The 19,027-nt window shown below is 34.3% G+C and overlaps 1 protein-coding gene across 1 annotated transcript in view; it reads left to right on the forward strand.

The window, feature by feature from the left end:
* Positions 1-4,742: 4,742 nt before the first annotated feature.
* Positions 4,743-19,027, forward strand: part of LOC123674658 (ras-like protein family member 10B) — a 109,025-nt gene continuing 94,740 nt past the window's right edge. The window contains exons 1-2 of the mRNA XM_045609610.1: positions 4,743-4,880; positions 4,947-5,007. Of these exons, the coding sequence (XP_045465566.1) occupies positions 4,743-4,880; positions 4,947-5,007 (199 nt within the window). The remainder of the gene's footprint in view (positions 4,881-4,946; positions 5,008-19,027) is intronic.

A 19,027-nucleotide genomic window follows, 5' to 3' on the forward strand; every position in this document is an offset into this window, starting at 1 on the left:
ACATACTACTGTGATTCTTTTTTGTTGTGCTTTTACTGTTGTTAACCAATTTATTGAACAAGGTTATTTCTTCGATAAATTTTGGCGTATCTACTGGTCAGACGAATAATCTGACGTTCAAAGAAGAACCATTGAAAACAAAACTAACCATCAAATGTTCAAACAATCAATAAAGATAGAGCTAGGATGACGATCTACAATTCATTCAGATATGACCATGGATGATTGCGGCTCAAATCTCAATTATGAACTCTCCATATACATATTGAATAGGGATTCACGGTGCGTCTTCAAGCTACTTGATTGCTTGACTTGAAATCAACTAAAGTTTAAGTCAAGTAGTAGTTTTACAATGTTAAGTCAAGTATTTATTCATTAAGTAACATGACTCAACATTGAAAAACAACTACTCGACTTGAACTTGAGTTGATTTCGAGTCAATCTCAAGCTACTTGGCTTGAGCTTGAGTCAAGTAGCTTGAATATCAAGCCGAGCCGTGAATCCCTAATACTGAACATTACCAAGATTTTCAAAAGTCTTCTTCAGAGTGCGTGATCGAATTAAAAAATGTACCTAGTCACCATTCGTGAGTTCCCTGTAGTACGTGGTCCTTTATCATCTTTCAAAACACTTAGGTAACATATTTGCCCTTTGCAATATTTTTCAGAGAATTTGATGTATTATTTTTTCTCTGTCAACTAGCAATAAAGACATATTATTATTGTTTGAAGGAACCCTCATGTAGGTTTTCAAAAAGAGCTCTGAAATACGTATGGAGGATGGGTAGATTGTTTTCGGATTTTCCATATTCGAAAGCGCAAAATTTGCTGATTCCAAGGTATATGAGAAATAAAGTTCTGTCGGTAATAAATAGTCGATAAGCATGAATGTATAATAAGTTTATTAGTTTTCGAACGAATAAACTTATTATTATTATTGTTATTGTCTCATAAATCGTCTGGACAAAAAGTCATCCATATGGTTCACAGATGGATCAAAAACAGAGAAGGGCACCGGCATTGGGATATATGGACCTAGACTGAGGATCTCTAAAGCCCTGGGAAGTGAGCCCTCGATTTTACAGACCGAGATAATGGCTGTTTATGTATGCGCCCAGGAGTGTCTCAAAATGAACCTCAAGGGGGCGCATATCTACATCACCACGGACAGGTAAACCACGCTGAGATCCCTGGAATCGTGCTGTCAGGGGTCTCTGCTGACTTGGGAGTGCCGTAACACCATAAAGCAACTGGCCAGAGGAAATAAGGTGACTCTACTATGGGTACCAGGGCACTGTGGGGTTGAAGGAAATGAAAGAGCGAATGAACTTGCAAAAAGTGCATCAAGGTTAAGACCTGCTGGACCTGAGCCTTTCTGTGGGATAGGAAAAGACCAATACAAAGCTGCGGTCCAGCTATGGGAGTTGATCAGTAGGACAATCCACTGGACTAACACTCCTAGTCTTGCTCAGGCAAAGAAATTCGTGAAGATTACATCTACCTACGCCAAAAAGCTCCTGAAGCTGTCGCGAGCGGAGCTTCGGGTGATGGTGGGACTGCTGACGGGGCACTGCCGGTACAAACATCATTTGTACCGTATGGGAAAGTCAGCAGACGAGATTTGCAGGCTCTGTGGATCGGAAATAGAAACGGCTGAACACTTGATATGCAAGTGTCCAGAGCTGGCTGGCCTAAGAACCATTCACATGGGCAAGCCGGTCCTGGATACCAGAGAGGTAACGGCCAAGGCCCCTAGGGAGGTTGTCAATTTTATTAACGTCGTTGACGACCTCCCTGAGTTTCTATGAATGAGTAGGGTAGTGAACAAAAGATCTGCATGGTCGCAGTTCCCGGAAGGCTTACCGAAGCAAAACGACCCCAGTTCAAATAATAATAATATTGTTATTATTATAACATACAGAGTGGGCCAATTAAAACGAAAAAGCGGCTGAACCGAATCATTAGAAAATGCTGGGACACATCTACTACATTGTCGAGGGTGACATCGTTCGCAATGAAATTCAGCCGGAATACATTCCATAATTTCCTTCGCAATATCAAAAAACCAAAATAAATTAATTTTATCGATTCGTTTTCGAGATATCAGAACTTAAAATTGGGAAATCACTTTTTATTCACTCAAACAATAAGAATAAGATCTTATAATCAACTGTTCAATCACGAAAATTCGGTATATGATTGTTGCTGTATTAATTATGAAAACTAAATATCAAATTCAAATTCACAAAGAAAATAGCACCACAACTCTAAAATCGCTTACCTTCCTTTCTTGTGCAGTGATCACAAACTTATGGAAGCGAACCGACTGGGATTTCCAATCAACAAAAAATCAACTTATATTTCGTACACTCATTTCACAAATATAATTATGCAAATCCCTAAAAGCAACTGTTTACAAATAATGATCAGTATCAACATGCAATTCTGTTTCAAATTCTTTTTTCATCCTCATTTACTTGATCGAAAAAATTTTAATGTTATTGAGAATCGATGAAAAGACTCTTTTTTCGAGATGCAAGTACAACAAAAACATGTATGAGATAATTTTTTTCGCCAAATCGAAATTGTGGACGTCTATCAGTGTCAAACTGATCTTAGGACAAAATTAGAGTGAATTATTTAACTCAGGTGATCCTCCTGCTGAGCCTTCTATAGGTGTTAAAACCCAAGGCTGCAAGTGTTATCCTGAATCACCTAGTAACCAAAATCCATTCTCATTATTTTTGATATATGAGTCTCGCAAATAATTGAACACCTTCGACATGGTCCAAATTCCAGAATCATTCATTGAGCCAGGATAGCGACCATTAGAATGCTATATTTTCATAGTAGAATCCTATATAATTTGCATTGCCTATTGGGATATGCAAATCCAGGATGTGCATTGTCATTATTTGGTGATGCAGTAAAATTTTGACCAATACTTCCATGAGCTTGAAAATGAAGGGCTCACACACCTAAAACAGAGAAATTTGAACTGATAAACTAATTACAATCGTTCTGTACCTACTTTCACAGGTATCGACACACATGTCTGACATGTCTTCCTAATCGGATGCAGTAAACGAGGAGCACCTTCATTCATTAAATCAAGTGTTTTAGGTGATCCATAAAGCTTCATAAAAAATTGTTCTAATACTTCAAAAGGATTACTAGTATTCCTAAGCTCTCGACGACCTATTCTGAACAGATTATGTTCTATTCTTTTTCTATTGCCGAATGTAATTAGTAGTAATTGATATCCATAGTAATTCTCATCTAGCAAGAATAAAGTGAAAATCAAATTAAATGCCAAAGAGAGAGATGGTGTTTTTACATTTTCATGAATGCTACATAGGTTTATAGGCATTGCCTAAACTTTAATCTTTGTTTAATAATAATAATAATAGGTACAAATGTCACAAAACTCAAAAGAGCACTGAAACAGAATAAGATCGGAAGTATTGTTGCAGAAGCAGTGTTAGTAAGTGAAAAGCATCATGGATAGATCTAAAAGGGAATGAAGAGGCCAACATACTTGCCAGAAAAGGAGCACAAACTCCTTTCATTGGCCCGGAATTTTTCTATAGTATAGGCAATACATACAAGAAAGAATTTCAGGAAAAAGAAAGAATCGAAAGAGAAAATAAATAAATGGCGGAATCTTCCTGGGTTGGATGTTGGATCATTTCAAAAAGTTTCTTCGAAACTTTGACACTGAGAGATCCAAGTAGTATCTTAGAAAGAATATAAAGGGTGTTTTTTTTTAGAGCTATAGAATTTTAAATTGCAATAAAACAACGACGGATTATTCGATTGACATGAATTTCATTTATCCGCAAGATGATCTTGTGGCATTACATTTTAAATATGATTTCTGGCATATGCCTGCCACGACTGGCTCGGATGTATTCCAATCTAGACGTCCAATTTTCGATGACTTTTTCCAACATTTGTGAACGTATATCGGCAATAACACGGCGAATGTTATCTTCCAAATGGTCAAGGGTTTGTGGCTTATCCGCATAAACCAATGACTTTACATAGCCCCACAGAAAGTAGTCTAGCGGTGTTAAATCACAAGATCTTGGATGCCAATTCACAGGTCCAAAACGTGAAATTAGGCGGTCACCAAACGTGTCTTTCAATAAATCGATTGTGGCACGAGCTGAGTGACATGTTGCGCCGTCTTGTTGGAACCACAGCTCCTGGACATCATGGTTGTTCAATTCAGGAATGAAAAAGTTAGTATTCATGGCTCTATACCGATCACCATTGACTGTAACGTTCAGGACATCATCGTTTTTGAAGAAGTACGGACCAATGATTCCACCAGCCCATAAAGCGCACCAAACAGTCAGTTTTTCTGGATGTAATGGTGTTTCGACATACACTCGAGGATAAGCTTCACTCCAAATGCGGCAGTTTTGTTTGTTGACGTAGCCATTCAACCAGAAGTGCGCTTCATCGCTAATGGACGTAGTGCGCGATACGTATTCCGCACAGAACCATTATTTTCGAAATGAAATTGCACTATTTGCAAGCGTTGTTCAGGCGTGAGTCTATTCATGATGAATTGCCAAACCAAACTGAGAATAAATCACTCGACAGCTGTTAAATCGGTCGCCATCTTGAACAGTAATGCCAACTCAAAGTTATATATCTCGAAAAAACCACCCTATACTACACATCCTCACTAGATTGCTCACAGGGCATTGTCATCTTAGGAAACACCTCTTGAGAATGGGTCTGGCAGAAAATGACGAGTGCAGATTCTGTGGGGAGGAAGAGAAAACTCCGAATCACCTGGTGACAGAATGCCTAAATTCCTTGCCATCACTAGCCAATGAAAAATCTGTTTTGGACAAGAAACTTATAGAAGTGAGGAAGAAGCCTCCTTGAAGCCATCCCTGATATTGTAGTTCATTAGAACTCTGGAACTGGTAGGCGAGCTATAGATTACGTTATGGCGAGAATAGCTTTGATAGGGGGCAGAACAAATCGTTAGGTAAATCTCAATAAATCTTATACCAATCACGAGTCCTTGGTGCTATTTGTGCGGATAAATTGGATAAACTTTTCGAACTTATAAAAAAAGAACACAACCTGAACACTTCAATGAGAATAATTAGTCCGGTCCTGGAATATTGAAATAATTAATATCTCTTATACTCGATCCCATGTAACGTTACAATTGCCCATGAGACTCTAAGGACTAATTTCTAGGGGTGGTTTGGCTTATTTGTCAACAAAGCTCCTACCCAGGTTTTTACAAATTTAATAAAATTAAAATATACAATGATCGATCCTTTTCACTCCGAACAAATAATAAAATAGAAACTTAACTTAAAACGATTTTAAAGGAGTTACTCTGCTACTAGGATGGAACCTCTTCTGTAAATTATCTTCAGCCTTCTGAACACCAATTCTTATCAGGAAGCTATAGTACTCCAATCCCCATTCAACGAAGTTGATGTGATAATGCCAGGTATTTCGCAGGTATTCTCTCAGATTCAGGAACTAAAGTGGTCTAACATACGTACTATTCCAAATTCTGTATCTCAAGGAAGTAGTTCTTGATATCTATCAATCCCAAGAAAGGTTTTCTTTGTTCTAATCCCACGGGAGGTTTCTTCGTTCTAATCCCACGGGAGTTGCTTTGAGAAAATGAACAAAAATGATATCAGAATATGTTAACTGAATTTACAACTCCTTCTCGGATTTCTAACCAAGAAATTACAAAGAAATCATTACATTTATTATCAAATAAACCTGAGAAGGAGTTTTGCTGACATTATTTGACACAAAAAGAATTCTACCAAACCTGAAATACGTTTCGACAAGATGGATGACTCTAAAAAAAAACTACTGTTTCAAATTAATTTGATTCATTCTGGTGAGATTATTACTTGTTGAATACAAATATTCATGTCAACACTTACCGAGAATCCCGACACAATTCTCGCCGATAAATAAGATTCCGAGTCTCAAATTAAATTATTAATGACTGAAATCTAAATCTTAGGTACGTATTCTTGCTGAAGTCTCAATAATCATTGAAAATATTTCAGAAGATTCTCTCCAGAAACGCGCATCTGCGTTCCGACCGATAGTACACGATATGATACGATTAATTGACAAATTACCGCGTCTTCAAAAATTCCAGTAGCGTAACATGGAATGAAGCGTGCAAAATCGTTGCACACACCTCTCACCATAAAAAAAGAAGTAGCCACTGCTACTAGAACGTAAACAGTGCTGCAGTTATATAAATGAAAACTAAAAAAAAACCCGTCTCAACTAAACAAAAGTGAATGAATTTAAAAGGTGCCGTCGCACTTAAACAAGAAAAATCTTCCTGGCACCCGAGACGAAGGTGGACCAGAAAGGGGGGCATGGAAGATTTTTAGTTTGAGTTCAAATTTTTCAAAAATGACTCCATCATTCTATGTTTCTTGCATAGAACGATGTCAAATCCGATAATGAAACTAAATTGAGGTAAATCCAAAATTAGCAAATATAACGTCAAATCCGGTAATGAAAAGGTAAGGTAAAATCGATATTTATCGACCACGAAAAAAAATGCGATAACATTCGACAAAGTAGGTAAAAGATAATTAACGCCGTTTGTGAAAAATCAGCCATAAATGGCTCAAAATAGTCAAATAATGTGTACAAAGATGTTCTGTACTGACGTGTATATGAATCAACTGAGCTCAAGGATTCACTTCCCTACCTCCCTCTCCATTGAAGTGATATAACTGAAAGTTCACAGCAACGTTAAGTTGGGCGCCAGCAACGATAACGATAAGATAAATGGAAATTGAAGAAAAAATAAGGAAACGGGAAATTGCAACAGTACACAGAAAATAAGAAAAAAACTGAATCTGTTCAGACCCAAAATAATAAATTTTTCCAAAATATACTCTCAGTTACGCCAAAATCAATTTGCTCTGCATATCTAAAAGACACTTCAGTCAGATTAACAATAACTTTAAAGGTAAATATAAGTAGTATCCATACTATAACGATAAGATAAATAGTAGCCACCATAAACTAATAGTGGTACAACGATAAGCGATAATAGTAGATATGCTACAAAGATACGATAATAGTAGCCACGCTACAAAAATACGATAATAGTAGCCACGCTACAAAGATACGATAATAGTAGCTATGCTACAAAGATACGATAATAGTAGCTATGCTACAAAGATAAACGATAATAATTGTCAAAAATAAAGAAAAACATATAATCTGTGTATCTGGAGCAAATTTAGGAAGTAAAGGTTAAAGGCAAAAAGGAATTATTCATCATTGTCATCAGTTTTGTCAAAGTCGGTAGAAACATCATCATGGGTCAGATCTAGTTTTATGTGTTTGACATGGAAATTGCCAAGGTCAGTCCCGTTCAAGAAATCTGGATTATTCATTTCATCAGACAAAATAAACAAGAAAAACAATTATATGTAAATATACAGCTACGAAAAAATATATCACGACACGTGTGGTCAATCTGATACCAACGAAAAATATCAAAGACCAGACAAAAGAGAGAGAAAAAGTTAAACAAAGATAAATTATTACTTTAGAACTGAAAAGGTCGAAATGACAGGAGCAGTTGCCAAAATTTTCGGGCCCCACGTAGGGCGCCAAAATGTGTAACGTTACAATTGCCCATGAGACTCTAAGGACTAATTTCTAGGGGTGGTTTGGCTTATTTGGCAACAAAACTCCTACCCAGGTTTTTACAAATTTAATAAAATTAAAATATACAATGATCGATCCTTTTCACTCCAAACAAATAATAAAATAGAAACTTAACTTAAAACGATTTTAAAGGAGTTACTCTGCTACTAGGATGGAACCTCTTCTGTAAATTATCTTCAGCCTTCTGAACACCAATTCTTATCAGGAAGCTATAGTACTCCAATCCCCATTCAACGAAGTTGATGTGATAATGCCAGGTATTTCGCAGGTATTCTCTCAGATTCAGGAACTAAAGTGGTCTAACATACGTACTATTCCAAATTCTGTATCTCAAGGAAGTAGTTCTTGATATCTATCAATCCCAAGAAAGGTTTTCTTTGTTCTAATCCCACGGGAGGTTTCTTCGTTCTAATCCCACGGGAGGTGCTTTGAGAAAATGAACAAAAATGATATCAGAATATGTTAACTGAATTTACAACTCCTTCTCGGATTTCTAACCAAGAAATTACAAAGAAATCATTACATTTATTATCAAATAAACCTGAGAAGGAGTTTTGCTGACATTATTTGACACAAAAAGAATTCTACCAAACCTGAAATACGTTTCGACAAGATGGATGACTAAAAAAAAACTACTGTTTCAAATTAATTTGATTCATTCTGGTGAGATTATTACTTGTTGAATACAAATATTCATGTCAACACTTACCGAGAATCCCGACACAATTCTCGCCGATAAATAAGATTCCGAGTCTCAAATTAAATTATTAATGACTGAAATCTAAATCTTAGGTACGTATTCTTGCTGAAGTCTCAATAATCATTGAAAATCTTTCAGAAGATTCTCTCCAGAAACGCGCATCTGCGTTCCGACCGATAGTACACGATATGATACGATTAATTGACAAATTACCGCGTCTTCAAAAATTCCAGTAGCGTAACATGGAATGAAGCGTACAAAATCGTTGCACCCATTATGTATCAATAACATCCAAGTTTCAATTACACCACAAGGAATGCGAGGAACTTTTTAACTCCATATCATAGAGTCGCGGCGACTCAACTAAGCATAAATCATGAGGCCAAACAAGTACATAATAAGATCCCAGAAGCTTTTAAAGTTATGAACAAAAATAAGTTGAAACATGAAATAAAAAAAATATTGTACAAAAAAGCCTTCTACACTATGAGTGAGTTTTGGATTAGCCATTTTGAATAGTTTGTCATGTATGTAATGTTTGTCTCATACTCGATTATTGACTATCAATGTTTCAAGACTTAGTCTGTTTTGAACGTTAATTTATTGATTTTATTTAATTTATTTTAATGTTGGTTTATTTTAGATTTGACTTTATTTATATTTACATTTAATTATTATAGATTTGATGATACTTTACTTTTAACTGCTTTGAACTAGAATTTATTGATGTATTGACGCCCCATGGAATATGTTGATGGGTTAAAATTATTCACTTGTATTCATTGCGAATGAATAAATTAAATAAATAAATACAAATGCGAAGCATGGAACGAATGTCCCAAATAATATGATTCCATCATCCCAAAAAGATTTTTTTCTTTCATTTTTATCATCGCGAAGAGGGATTATTGCACGTCTATCTACAGTCTGCAGATATTTGATTATAGTCGAACTACCCCAATTATTTTAGCATTCTCAAGGAATAAGACTTCAACGAACTTCAGAAAAGTGATCATCAGTCTCTGTCGGGATTTAGACCATGAAATATTGGCCACCCCCTATTCGATATTGTCTGAGCGCCCACACCCTCCATTGATAATTGAGGCACCCTGCGATTTATGAGCGTAGAAAACTGCTATTAATCATCAGAATTTTGAATAAATTGCTTCTCCTGTTCCTTCCTACTTCCCTCAACGGCGTTTTAGAGATCCTATTTAACTTAATTGCAGCCTTAATCGACGATTACTGGTTTCAACAGACACTTTTTGAGTTAAAAATCTTTGCTGTCCCAAACGATATTTTTATGTTGGGTTTTACTTTATTTTAATCACTCTGTTTTCTTAAATGGTTTAGAGGACTTGGATTTCGAATTTTATTGGTATCTCTTCGATATAATACCTAGGGAATGCACTTTTACGCCTCATATTCAACCATGTAGTCTTTTTCTGATTTCGAAGAGTGAGCATATATTGTGACTTCTGATTTTTTCTGGCTGCGTACCTTGACTATTTCCTTGAAAGTGTTCTTTTCGGCTAAGTATTTTCAATTTTCCCCCTTTTATAGTTTCAATTTGATTATTAACTTTTTCTTTCTGAATTCTCTATTTTTCCTATCAGTTTTTTATTCTTCTGGGATCATTGCCATTGATCTCCTTTATTCGGAAAAATTACCAGGATGTTTCGATCTTCCTGTAGGTATTTGAACTTGAAACAATTTACTGAATTTTTTTGTATTGGTTGAAAATTTTCTTTCTTTGTTTGAATTGATTATTCAACTTACCTAATTCCTTCTAAATTATGATTTTCCCAAAATAATTTTTTTTTAATTCATTCAAAATTACTTTTGCTATTTTTTTGCACAGAACGTGCCGGAATTTTTTTTTTTAATTATTATTGTTCGAAACTGATTTTTCATTTCTGCATTCATTAGAAAAGAAGAATTGCCGGTTATTCAGAATATTCGTAAAAGATTCCAAGGAAATCATTCATATATCAGACCTTACTTCACAAATAAGTCAACATCTCCGAAAATGATTTTGAACAGAGAGGAGATCGAATCGCATCATATCTTGAGGTGATTATGGCAACTGTCCATAGAAAAAGGATTATATGTCTATGCAACTGTCATATGCCATTTGTCATCACCAGGCACATACGATCAATCTTGAATATTATGAGTAGTTTACGTTCAGTTCATTGAATTATACCTTTTAAGCCTTCAGCAATTTTTTTTTGATTAATTATTCTGTGATTTTTGGTCAATATATTGATACAACATTTTTTGTTTTCTGTTATTTCCTCTCTTTATAGTTTTCTTGGCTTACTTCAAGCCTGGTGCCCAACAAAACAATCAACTTCGTCAAATCAACTCACCTCTCATCGTAACAACTTAGCAGTCGACAGGCCAAATTGTTGAGTTTTGTTGAAGATTCTTATGAATATAATAATAAAACATTAGAAAAAACTTCATACGAAAATAAATCAACTAGGGGAAAACGATGTGCAAAAAAAAGATAACAATTATGGAATGCTTTTGTACCCGAGAAAAAGTTTTTAATGACTTCTAGCTTAAATTTTTAAACACAGAAATATTGACATCATTAAACTATTAAAACTTTGCTAGTTAGCGAGTAGAGTTAACTCCGAAAATGTATGAGAGACGAAAACAAGAGGGAAATATGTAAAATTAAATTATTTCTAGACTGAATGCAATTGGTTTCGAGCATTTCATCCAATTAAACGTCAACATCTACCTCTTCAAATTTGTAATTCTGAATTAATTTCTATCCATTTCTCATTTCCGATCTGAAGAGAATCTTTTATAAGAAATTCAATCTTATATGAAAACGAAGGAATATTTCCTGACCTGAGATTACAGGATGTTGCAGCTTATGATAATATTCATTTATTTCCTCAAAATATACAGGAGGTGTCAACTTCTATTTTGAAAAATTCATTTGATTATCGACGAAGCAAACAATTTCAATAACTTAACTATTCCAATTAAGAAAACAAGTCTGTTCGCTCAATTTTTCCTTGAATAAACATATTTCGAAAAATGGAAATTCAATCTTTTCATCGCCGGTCTATGAATTCGAATGAAATAATTTTTTGAATGCAAGTTATGTTGTAAATGACTGATCAAAATTTTTCATGCAATAATTAGTGTTGAAATTTTTAGTAACTTATGACCTGCAACCCTAAAGCAACCTTCCTAGCTACGCTGTTTTCTCAGTGAAAATATCACTCTTTGTATAGTAAAATTTTAAAAAATGGCAAGATTCCATTTTATTGAAATTGAAAAGGCGCTCTCAACTAGTTATGAAAATGCAAATAGGTATTAAAATACACCTTTTAAAACAACGTTGTCTTTCACTATAGATTTATCATAGACTTACTTTTACTTTTAAATAATTCAGGACGTTTTTTGATGAAATCAACAAAACTCCCTTTGGTATGTTTGACAAGGTGATTTTGAGTTCAAAAATACGATTTCTCAGGAAAATGGAAGGATGGCTGAGAGGAATAACAGAGAAAGATAATTTAGATGTAATGTGCTGAGCAGGCAAAATTTTATTTTGCCGAGGCGCCAAAATATCTTACGGCAGCTTTGCTTTCTATATTTTATATACATCAACTATTTCAAAATATTTTTATAACGTAATGCTCAAGCAATAATATAACTTCTTCGATATATTATATTCCCATCTTTTCCCTAACTACAAGTATGAAGCACCCGCCACTGTTGCAGGACACTATATGTATGGAGATAAAAAATCGATAGTGATGTCTACGAGATGAAAAAACCCTCGTCAAATAATATTTTGCTTGGGTTATATATTTTTTATGATAGTACGTTGCATGTCTACCTCACGTCGATCACGGTATGAATAATTTTATCCAATTGTTTCAAAGAAAATGTATCAAGACTACGTCATGTGAATGAATATCGAAGTTTGGAGTGCCGTAATGGAGTGCTTGTGATCTCGTTCGAGACCTTTGTTGGGATAAAACAATCCTGCTGTTTAATCCCAACAAAGTTCAAATGAAAATTTAATAAAAATAAATATATTTTTATTTAATAAAAATAATATAAAGAATAGTAATAAGCCTGGTAGGAAGAAACTTGATGAAATCCGTTGTGGTCTAATAAGGACCACAACGTATTTCGAAAATAATCTCTGATAGTGTTGTTGAACTTAATTGTAGTCATAAGAGAGAAGAATCAAATCTATATCATATAACAAAATTATTATCATGTATGAATGGTCAATTTTGAAAAACAATTTCATTTTTGAAAAATTGTTACCGACGGGGCAAGATGTATTATAATTTTGTGTTCTTTAATATATTTCTATGTTATCTTTATGCGCAGTTGTGCACTATCCGATAGATCCTCTTTCTGAATTATTTGCTCAACATCATTAGATCTTGTGAGACATATTTGAGTTAAGATATAAATAGATAAGAATTGACCTATTGTTTCGATTCACTTTTCCAGGTAATGTTGATATGTAATTAATTAGTATAAGTTTTAATTAAATAAACACTTTTCCAGTTCATCGAAGATAAGTAATTTTATAATCCCAAAAATTAAGAATTTGAAGTATAAAACAAAACTATACATGTCAAAAAATCATCATGGGATAAAGACATAATCTGCTATTACCCTATTTGAAGGATAAAGAAATGAGAAGACTATAATTCGCCATTTTGTAAGAGTCCGACTCAAAATGGTGGAAGCGCCTGGAGGCCCGCAATTTTATATCCCCCCCGGTCCTTTAATTCTTATCATCACTCATATTACGCTACCTCTGCTCAGTTTTCTCGGCACAAAAGACATTTGACCTCGTCATTGGGTGGCTTTTTAGTGTAGCAACGCAGTGGCAGTCTGCATCAAAGGAATCATCAATAACTGGATCTAATTCTGAGTCGGAGGAATTATTTTACATTTCCTAGTTTGTAAATAATAGTAATAAGTCCAGCAACACCGAATAGAGAAGAGCGATACCGTGATTTCTAGATCACGTTGTGGAACGTGAACGTTATGTACGATATCAGTGAAATTAAAGCGTGACGTGATCACTGTTTAGGTTGCTTGTTATTAATATTTGTATGAATCACCCAAACCTTAGCTCGTTTATCTCTGCAACTCGAATTGGTCACTATTATCATTCAACTAGCAAAGCGAAATTACTGAAAAATTATTATGAAAACATACAGTTTCAACTCTTTTCCTTGTTTCAACTTTATTTAGGAACGTAACAGAAGGATGTCGATTTTTCAAATATTTCCTCAAATTTGAAGAGGTGGTTCTAAAAGATAATTGCAACTTGCATAAATTACAAGTAGGATAATTTACATCCCCAAAGCTCAAAGATTGATGGTCTTTCGCCTATTATTATTATGTCGCTGACGTGTTTTCGTTCATTTTTTATAATGATACAGTACCATTTATTGCTTCGGTCGGCAACTTTAATATAGAAAGATTTTTTTGGGGTTGTTTATCAAAGATCTTGATCGAGAGATTGTAGATTAAATAACGCTACATTCTGCACGCTTCAATTCATGTTACGCTACTGGAATTTTCAAAGACGCTATAATTTGTCGATTCGTCGTGTGTAATTGGTCGCCGATGAAGCGCCAACGGATTAGCCTATCTATAGAAAGAAACAGGGAGAATTTTTTGAAAAATTTTCAATAATTATCGAGACTCCAGGTAAGATACGTACCTCATTTCATATTTCAGCTATTACCAGTTTAATCTGAGATTTAGAATTTAATTTATCGGAGAGAATTATGTCGGGATTCTCGCACCTCCCGTGGGATTGGAACAACAGAAACCTCTCTTGGGATTGAAAAATATCAAGAAGTGCAACCTCCTTTGGGATTAAACAATATAAATCTCCATTGGGATGGAAATATCATAAAGAAGAACTTCCTTGAGATATAGAAGTTGGAATAGTACGTACGTTGAACCACTTTAGTTCAGTAAAACCTGGCGTTTTTACATCAACTTCGCTAAATGGGAATTGGAATACTATAGCTTCCTGCTATAATCTGGTGTTTAGAAGATAATAAAATAATCTACAGAATAGGTTCCATTCTAATAGCACAGTAATTCATTAAAAACTGATAAAAGTTAAGTTTTTATTTCAATATTATTTGTTTAGAGTGAAAAGGATCGATCTTTCTATATTTTAATTTTATTAGATTTGTTTAAAACTGGGTAGGAGTTTTGTTGCCAAATAAACCAAACCACCCCTAGAAATCAGTCTTAGAGTGTCATGGGCAATTGTAACGTCACAATTTGTTGTTATTTGAAAAATGGATAAAAATGAGTTGCCAAAGACTGTTTTTTTCTGAGAAAAATACTGCGCAAGCCAAGCAGAGGCTTGTGAAGAGTTATTCAGACTCGACTCCATCAACAACAACGGTCAAAAGGTGCTCCAGGAAAAGAAATATATTTCCAATTAAAAATTTCTTTCATCCCTTAATAGTTAAATCAGGCAGCCCACGCTTCTTCAACCCTCAAAGGAATGAACATAAGATGAGGTGAAGATATCTCAAACTTCCCTTTTCATGCACCCCATTTCATCCTGTCCACTTATGTCAGGTAGCGTTGATCAAAACTCGCCCTAACGGCCTAACGGGGTTAGTTCTACCCCGACTGTCCTGCAGGAAGGTTCTCTGTTCCTTCGCCGTGAAGTTGCGTCCCAAGCCGCGAGTGTCTCGTTGTTTTGAAAAAGTTTTGCTGTTGGTATTGAAACAGGAATATAATTAGGTTTCAAGTTTACTGATTGAGGTTGTTTTTAGTGTACCTGATAGTAAAATCATACGAATTTCTTGTTGATTCGATATACATATCAATTGCTACATGTGAATTTTTTTGAGAAATCAGCAGATAAACTTTTACTACATTCAACTTGAAAAATTTCACAGTTTTATATTATGTCTCTAATATAGTTTTCGCATCTGTTGTACACTATACTTTTTCTACGATTGTGAATAACCAGTAAACTTTCACAAAATAGAAATTGAAACGCTCAAGTCGAATCGCTGTACATATTTCAAAATGGCATTCGTTGACAATATATGAATAGTTGCGAAAAAATTTAGGGGTAATTCCTTGTCAAGAAATAGGGTGGGTCTTTTATATAAACTTTTTTTTGAGCTCCCCCTGATTAGTTACAGTCTCCTAAAGATGGCACCTGAAAAGTAATTGTTTTTCTTAAAAACCAAAAGATTCACAATAATGAAATTAAGCTGACATTTTATGCGGGCAAGAAGTTATTAAAAAATTTTTTGGAGGGGTTCCTTAATTATTTCTAGTGGTAGAAAAAGCCAACTCTTAAACTTATTTCTGAATAACTTTTTCTATATTCATATTTTACAATAAGAAAATTTCGTATAAAATGATCCATTCTTAACAAATAAGGTCTCCTGTAATATTTTCATAAAATTAACGGTTTCTGGGAAAAAGAATTATCAATAAATAATACGCCTAAGTTGTCGATGCCGGAATTATTTTCAACCTCAAATTTATAAATAGGCGGATGTCAAAACAATGTATTCATTGAGAATTGGTACAAATATAGAATTAATGTAACAAAAAAAAAACAATCATAAACATTTCACAAATTGAACACTACTTTTCGGGCACCATCTTCCGGGGCTCTAACTAAGCAGGTGGAGGCTAAAAAAATGAAAGACCAACCTCATTTTTGACAAGGAATCACCCCATAAATTTTTTCGCAACTATTCATATATACCCTGTATATTTCGTGAGTGTATGAAGTAACGACTTTTCAAAAGAAGGATTTCATTGGTCTATCAGTATCCGAAACCATTCTGTACATTCTGAACTGTACAGAATTTTGTACTCATTGTATCATTGATACTCATGGAATAGTGAAGCAAAATATTCCAACATATTTATAATCACTCAATGAAATCACTACTTTTATACATTCCATTTCATACATATCGATATTTGAGACATGTTCTTCATTGAATATTGAAGATTTCAATCGAATTACGTTTGATTATCGGGAAATAAATTATAGTTCACACATTTTTCATCACATATACTGAGGAATAATTTTCACCTAACAAGTAAATTACAGTTCTTGAGTACGATTCTGAAATATTTTTCCCAGTGAACTAACAGGGAACGAGCATCATAATAAGCATGTTTAATATCAGCAAAATATTTTCCTCATCATCGAAAGTATAGTAGATCATTTTCATAGTTTTAACATATTTTCGGAAATCTCACGGTTTCTCTGAAACCAATACCTCAATGGAACAATTGAACCCTTAACACTTTTAAGTGATGTCTATTACAATACTACATTGTTTTTGCGCATAACATGAAAAATCTTTTGTTTTGATTGCATAAGTGAATGATTATATGGAGGCTATTATTCATAGAAGTTTTAGTTATTTGTTTTACTAGGCAACAAAGTAGTAGATTGACTGTCACGGCTCAAACGAGGGCTCAAAGCTACGCTCGGCTAGGAATTCAGTCAATCTACTTTGCTGCCGAGTTGAACATATAATTTTTTCTTCGATTATTCATAATGTCATTGTAGGATATTTTATTTGCAAATTATTAAAATTCCCACAATCTTTCTATTTTTCCTGTAGTGATAAAATAAAACGAAATTTGATAGAAATCGCAAATGTTGGAATGGTTGGTTGCTATAGACATACTCGTATCTCCATGATAATTATAGTTTGACAACTTAAATATCTAACAGTTTTCTGGAAAATAATCGGATATATTTATGTTATGGGCAGTGATAGCGACTCAGATGTACTTACCTACTCCTCCAGAAATAAGGAAGTTGGTAAAAAATATTGATTTTCAGAAAATGTCAAATGTTTTATTCCCATTGAGAATTATCATTTTGCTTTCTAGGCAGGAAATTCGTTACTTTGCTGCCTAAGTAATAAGAGTAATACTTTGCTAATTGATATTGTGCCTGCAAAATTAATATTTGCGATCAATCAGAGAAAAAATATTTTACTTGTTTCTGATTGGAGGGAAGTGTCATGGATACCCAAAGTGAACGAACGTCCTGTTTTGAATGAGACTGTCCTTTTTTTTGATCACTTGTCCCGGTGTCCGGATATTGAGCTCCGGGATGCAAAATTTAATTAAGTTAATTTAAGATTTAATCAACAACTTCAAACGTGAATACAAGTTCACAAATTATTGAATTCAGGTCATCCCCCGACGACAAAAATCTACTATTCACCAAACTCAATCTCTTGGATACGCCACTGATTTGGTTAAAATAAAACGCTGTCCCGTTTTGAGTCAGAAAATAAATTTTTTCGGCAACCATCCGGGAAGTGTTCACTTACCGGACGCTTATTCTCTGAGAAAGTAGCATTTCCCGGCCTAGTCCGGAAAGTACGTACTTCCCGGACTAGGCCGGAAAAGAATCACATTTTTTGTGTCGTTGTGAATATGAAAATATTGATAGGTATATTTTTAATAAACGCAGTTGATCATTACCATAGCAACCGAGAAAACCACTGACAGTTCATATGAAATTAGTAGTCAACAATTTGCATGTTTTTTGATCGCAATCGCAATAAAATATGGAAAGCAGCAGCGATAGTGTTATTCTATACGGTTGCCGAAAAAATATTGTACGCAACACGCCCGAAAATGGTTTTTTTGGACTCACCGACTTTCAAGACTCGCTCACGCTCGTCCTGGAATTTTGTCTATTCGTCCAAAGAAACCCTATTTTCCGAACTTGTTACGTAAATTACTATTCCCCTTATGGATACCTAACGTTAATGAAACCAAGAATAGTTTTCTATGAAAGATTTCGGAACGTACCAAAACGTCATTTTAGTCAAAGGAAAAATTCAACATTTCAATCTAAAATTTAGAGCTGTTTTCAATTCAAATGATGATTAACCAACTCAATTGATGAATTTGGACATCAAAATGTCCAAACATAGCATTTCTCATACTAAGGTACGGGAATTATTCACTACATTTGTCACCATCTGTCACATTGTTGATGTAGAATATGTCGTATTATCTAGAAGAAACATCATAATCTCAATTCATTCAATGTTATGAATCCACCAAATGAGACCATGTAACTGGAATGAACTATTCTTTTAGCCGACAACAATAACCAAAACTCAGGACGCTGTGAAGCTACCATAAATTTTGTCTCAACTTTATGTCTGAAAAGTTTCTTGTTTATACCCCGAACGATGTTTTTTTTCACGTACGAAAAGTTGGACCGCGCTGTGAAAATATATGTATATCAAGTAGGTTAATTCTAATTCATGTTGAAATTTGGGAATTGAAAAATTATTCAAAGATTTTACTCGTAATTTAAGGTGTAATCTGATGGAAAAATTACTGTTTGAGTGCGTTCTCCCGAATTTCATTCATTTATTAAAAAAAAAGTATTTCGAGAAAATACTCACTATTAGATTCTGTAAATTGTTTATTTATAGGTTGAAATGGCAAAATTCCGTAGCTGTCTAATTTTTCTTTCGTATCAGACTAAAGTTGAAATGTTACATTTTTACATAGCTATGATTGAACCAAGTCTACCAAAGGTTGAAGAATTCTCTTG

The sequence above is a fragment of the Harmonia axyridis genome, chromosome 3, assembly GCF_914767665.1.
Source record: "Harmonia axyridis chromosome 3, icHarAxyr1.1, whole genome shotgun sequence".
Lineage (NCBI taxonomy): Eukaryota > Metazoa > Arthropoda > Insecta > Coleoptera > Coccinellidae > Harmonia > Harmonia axyridis.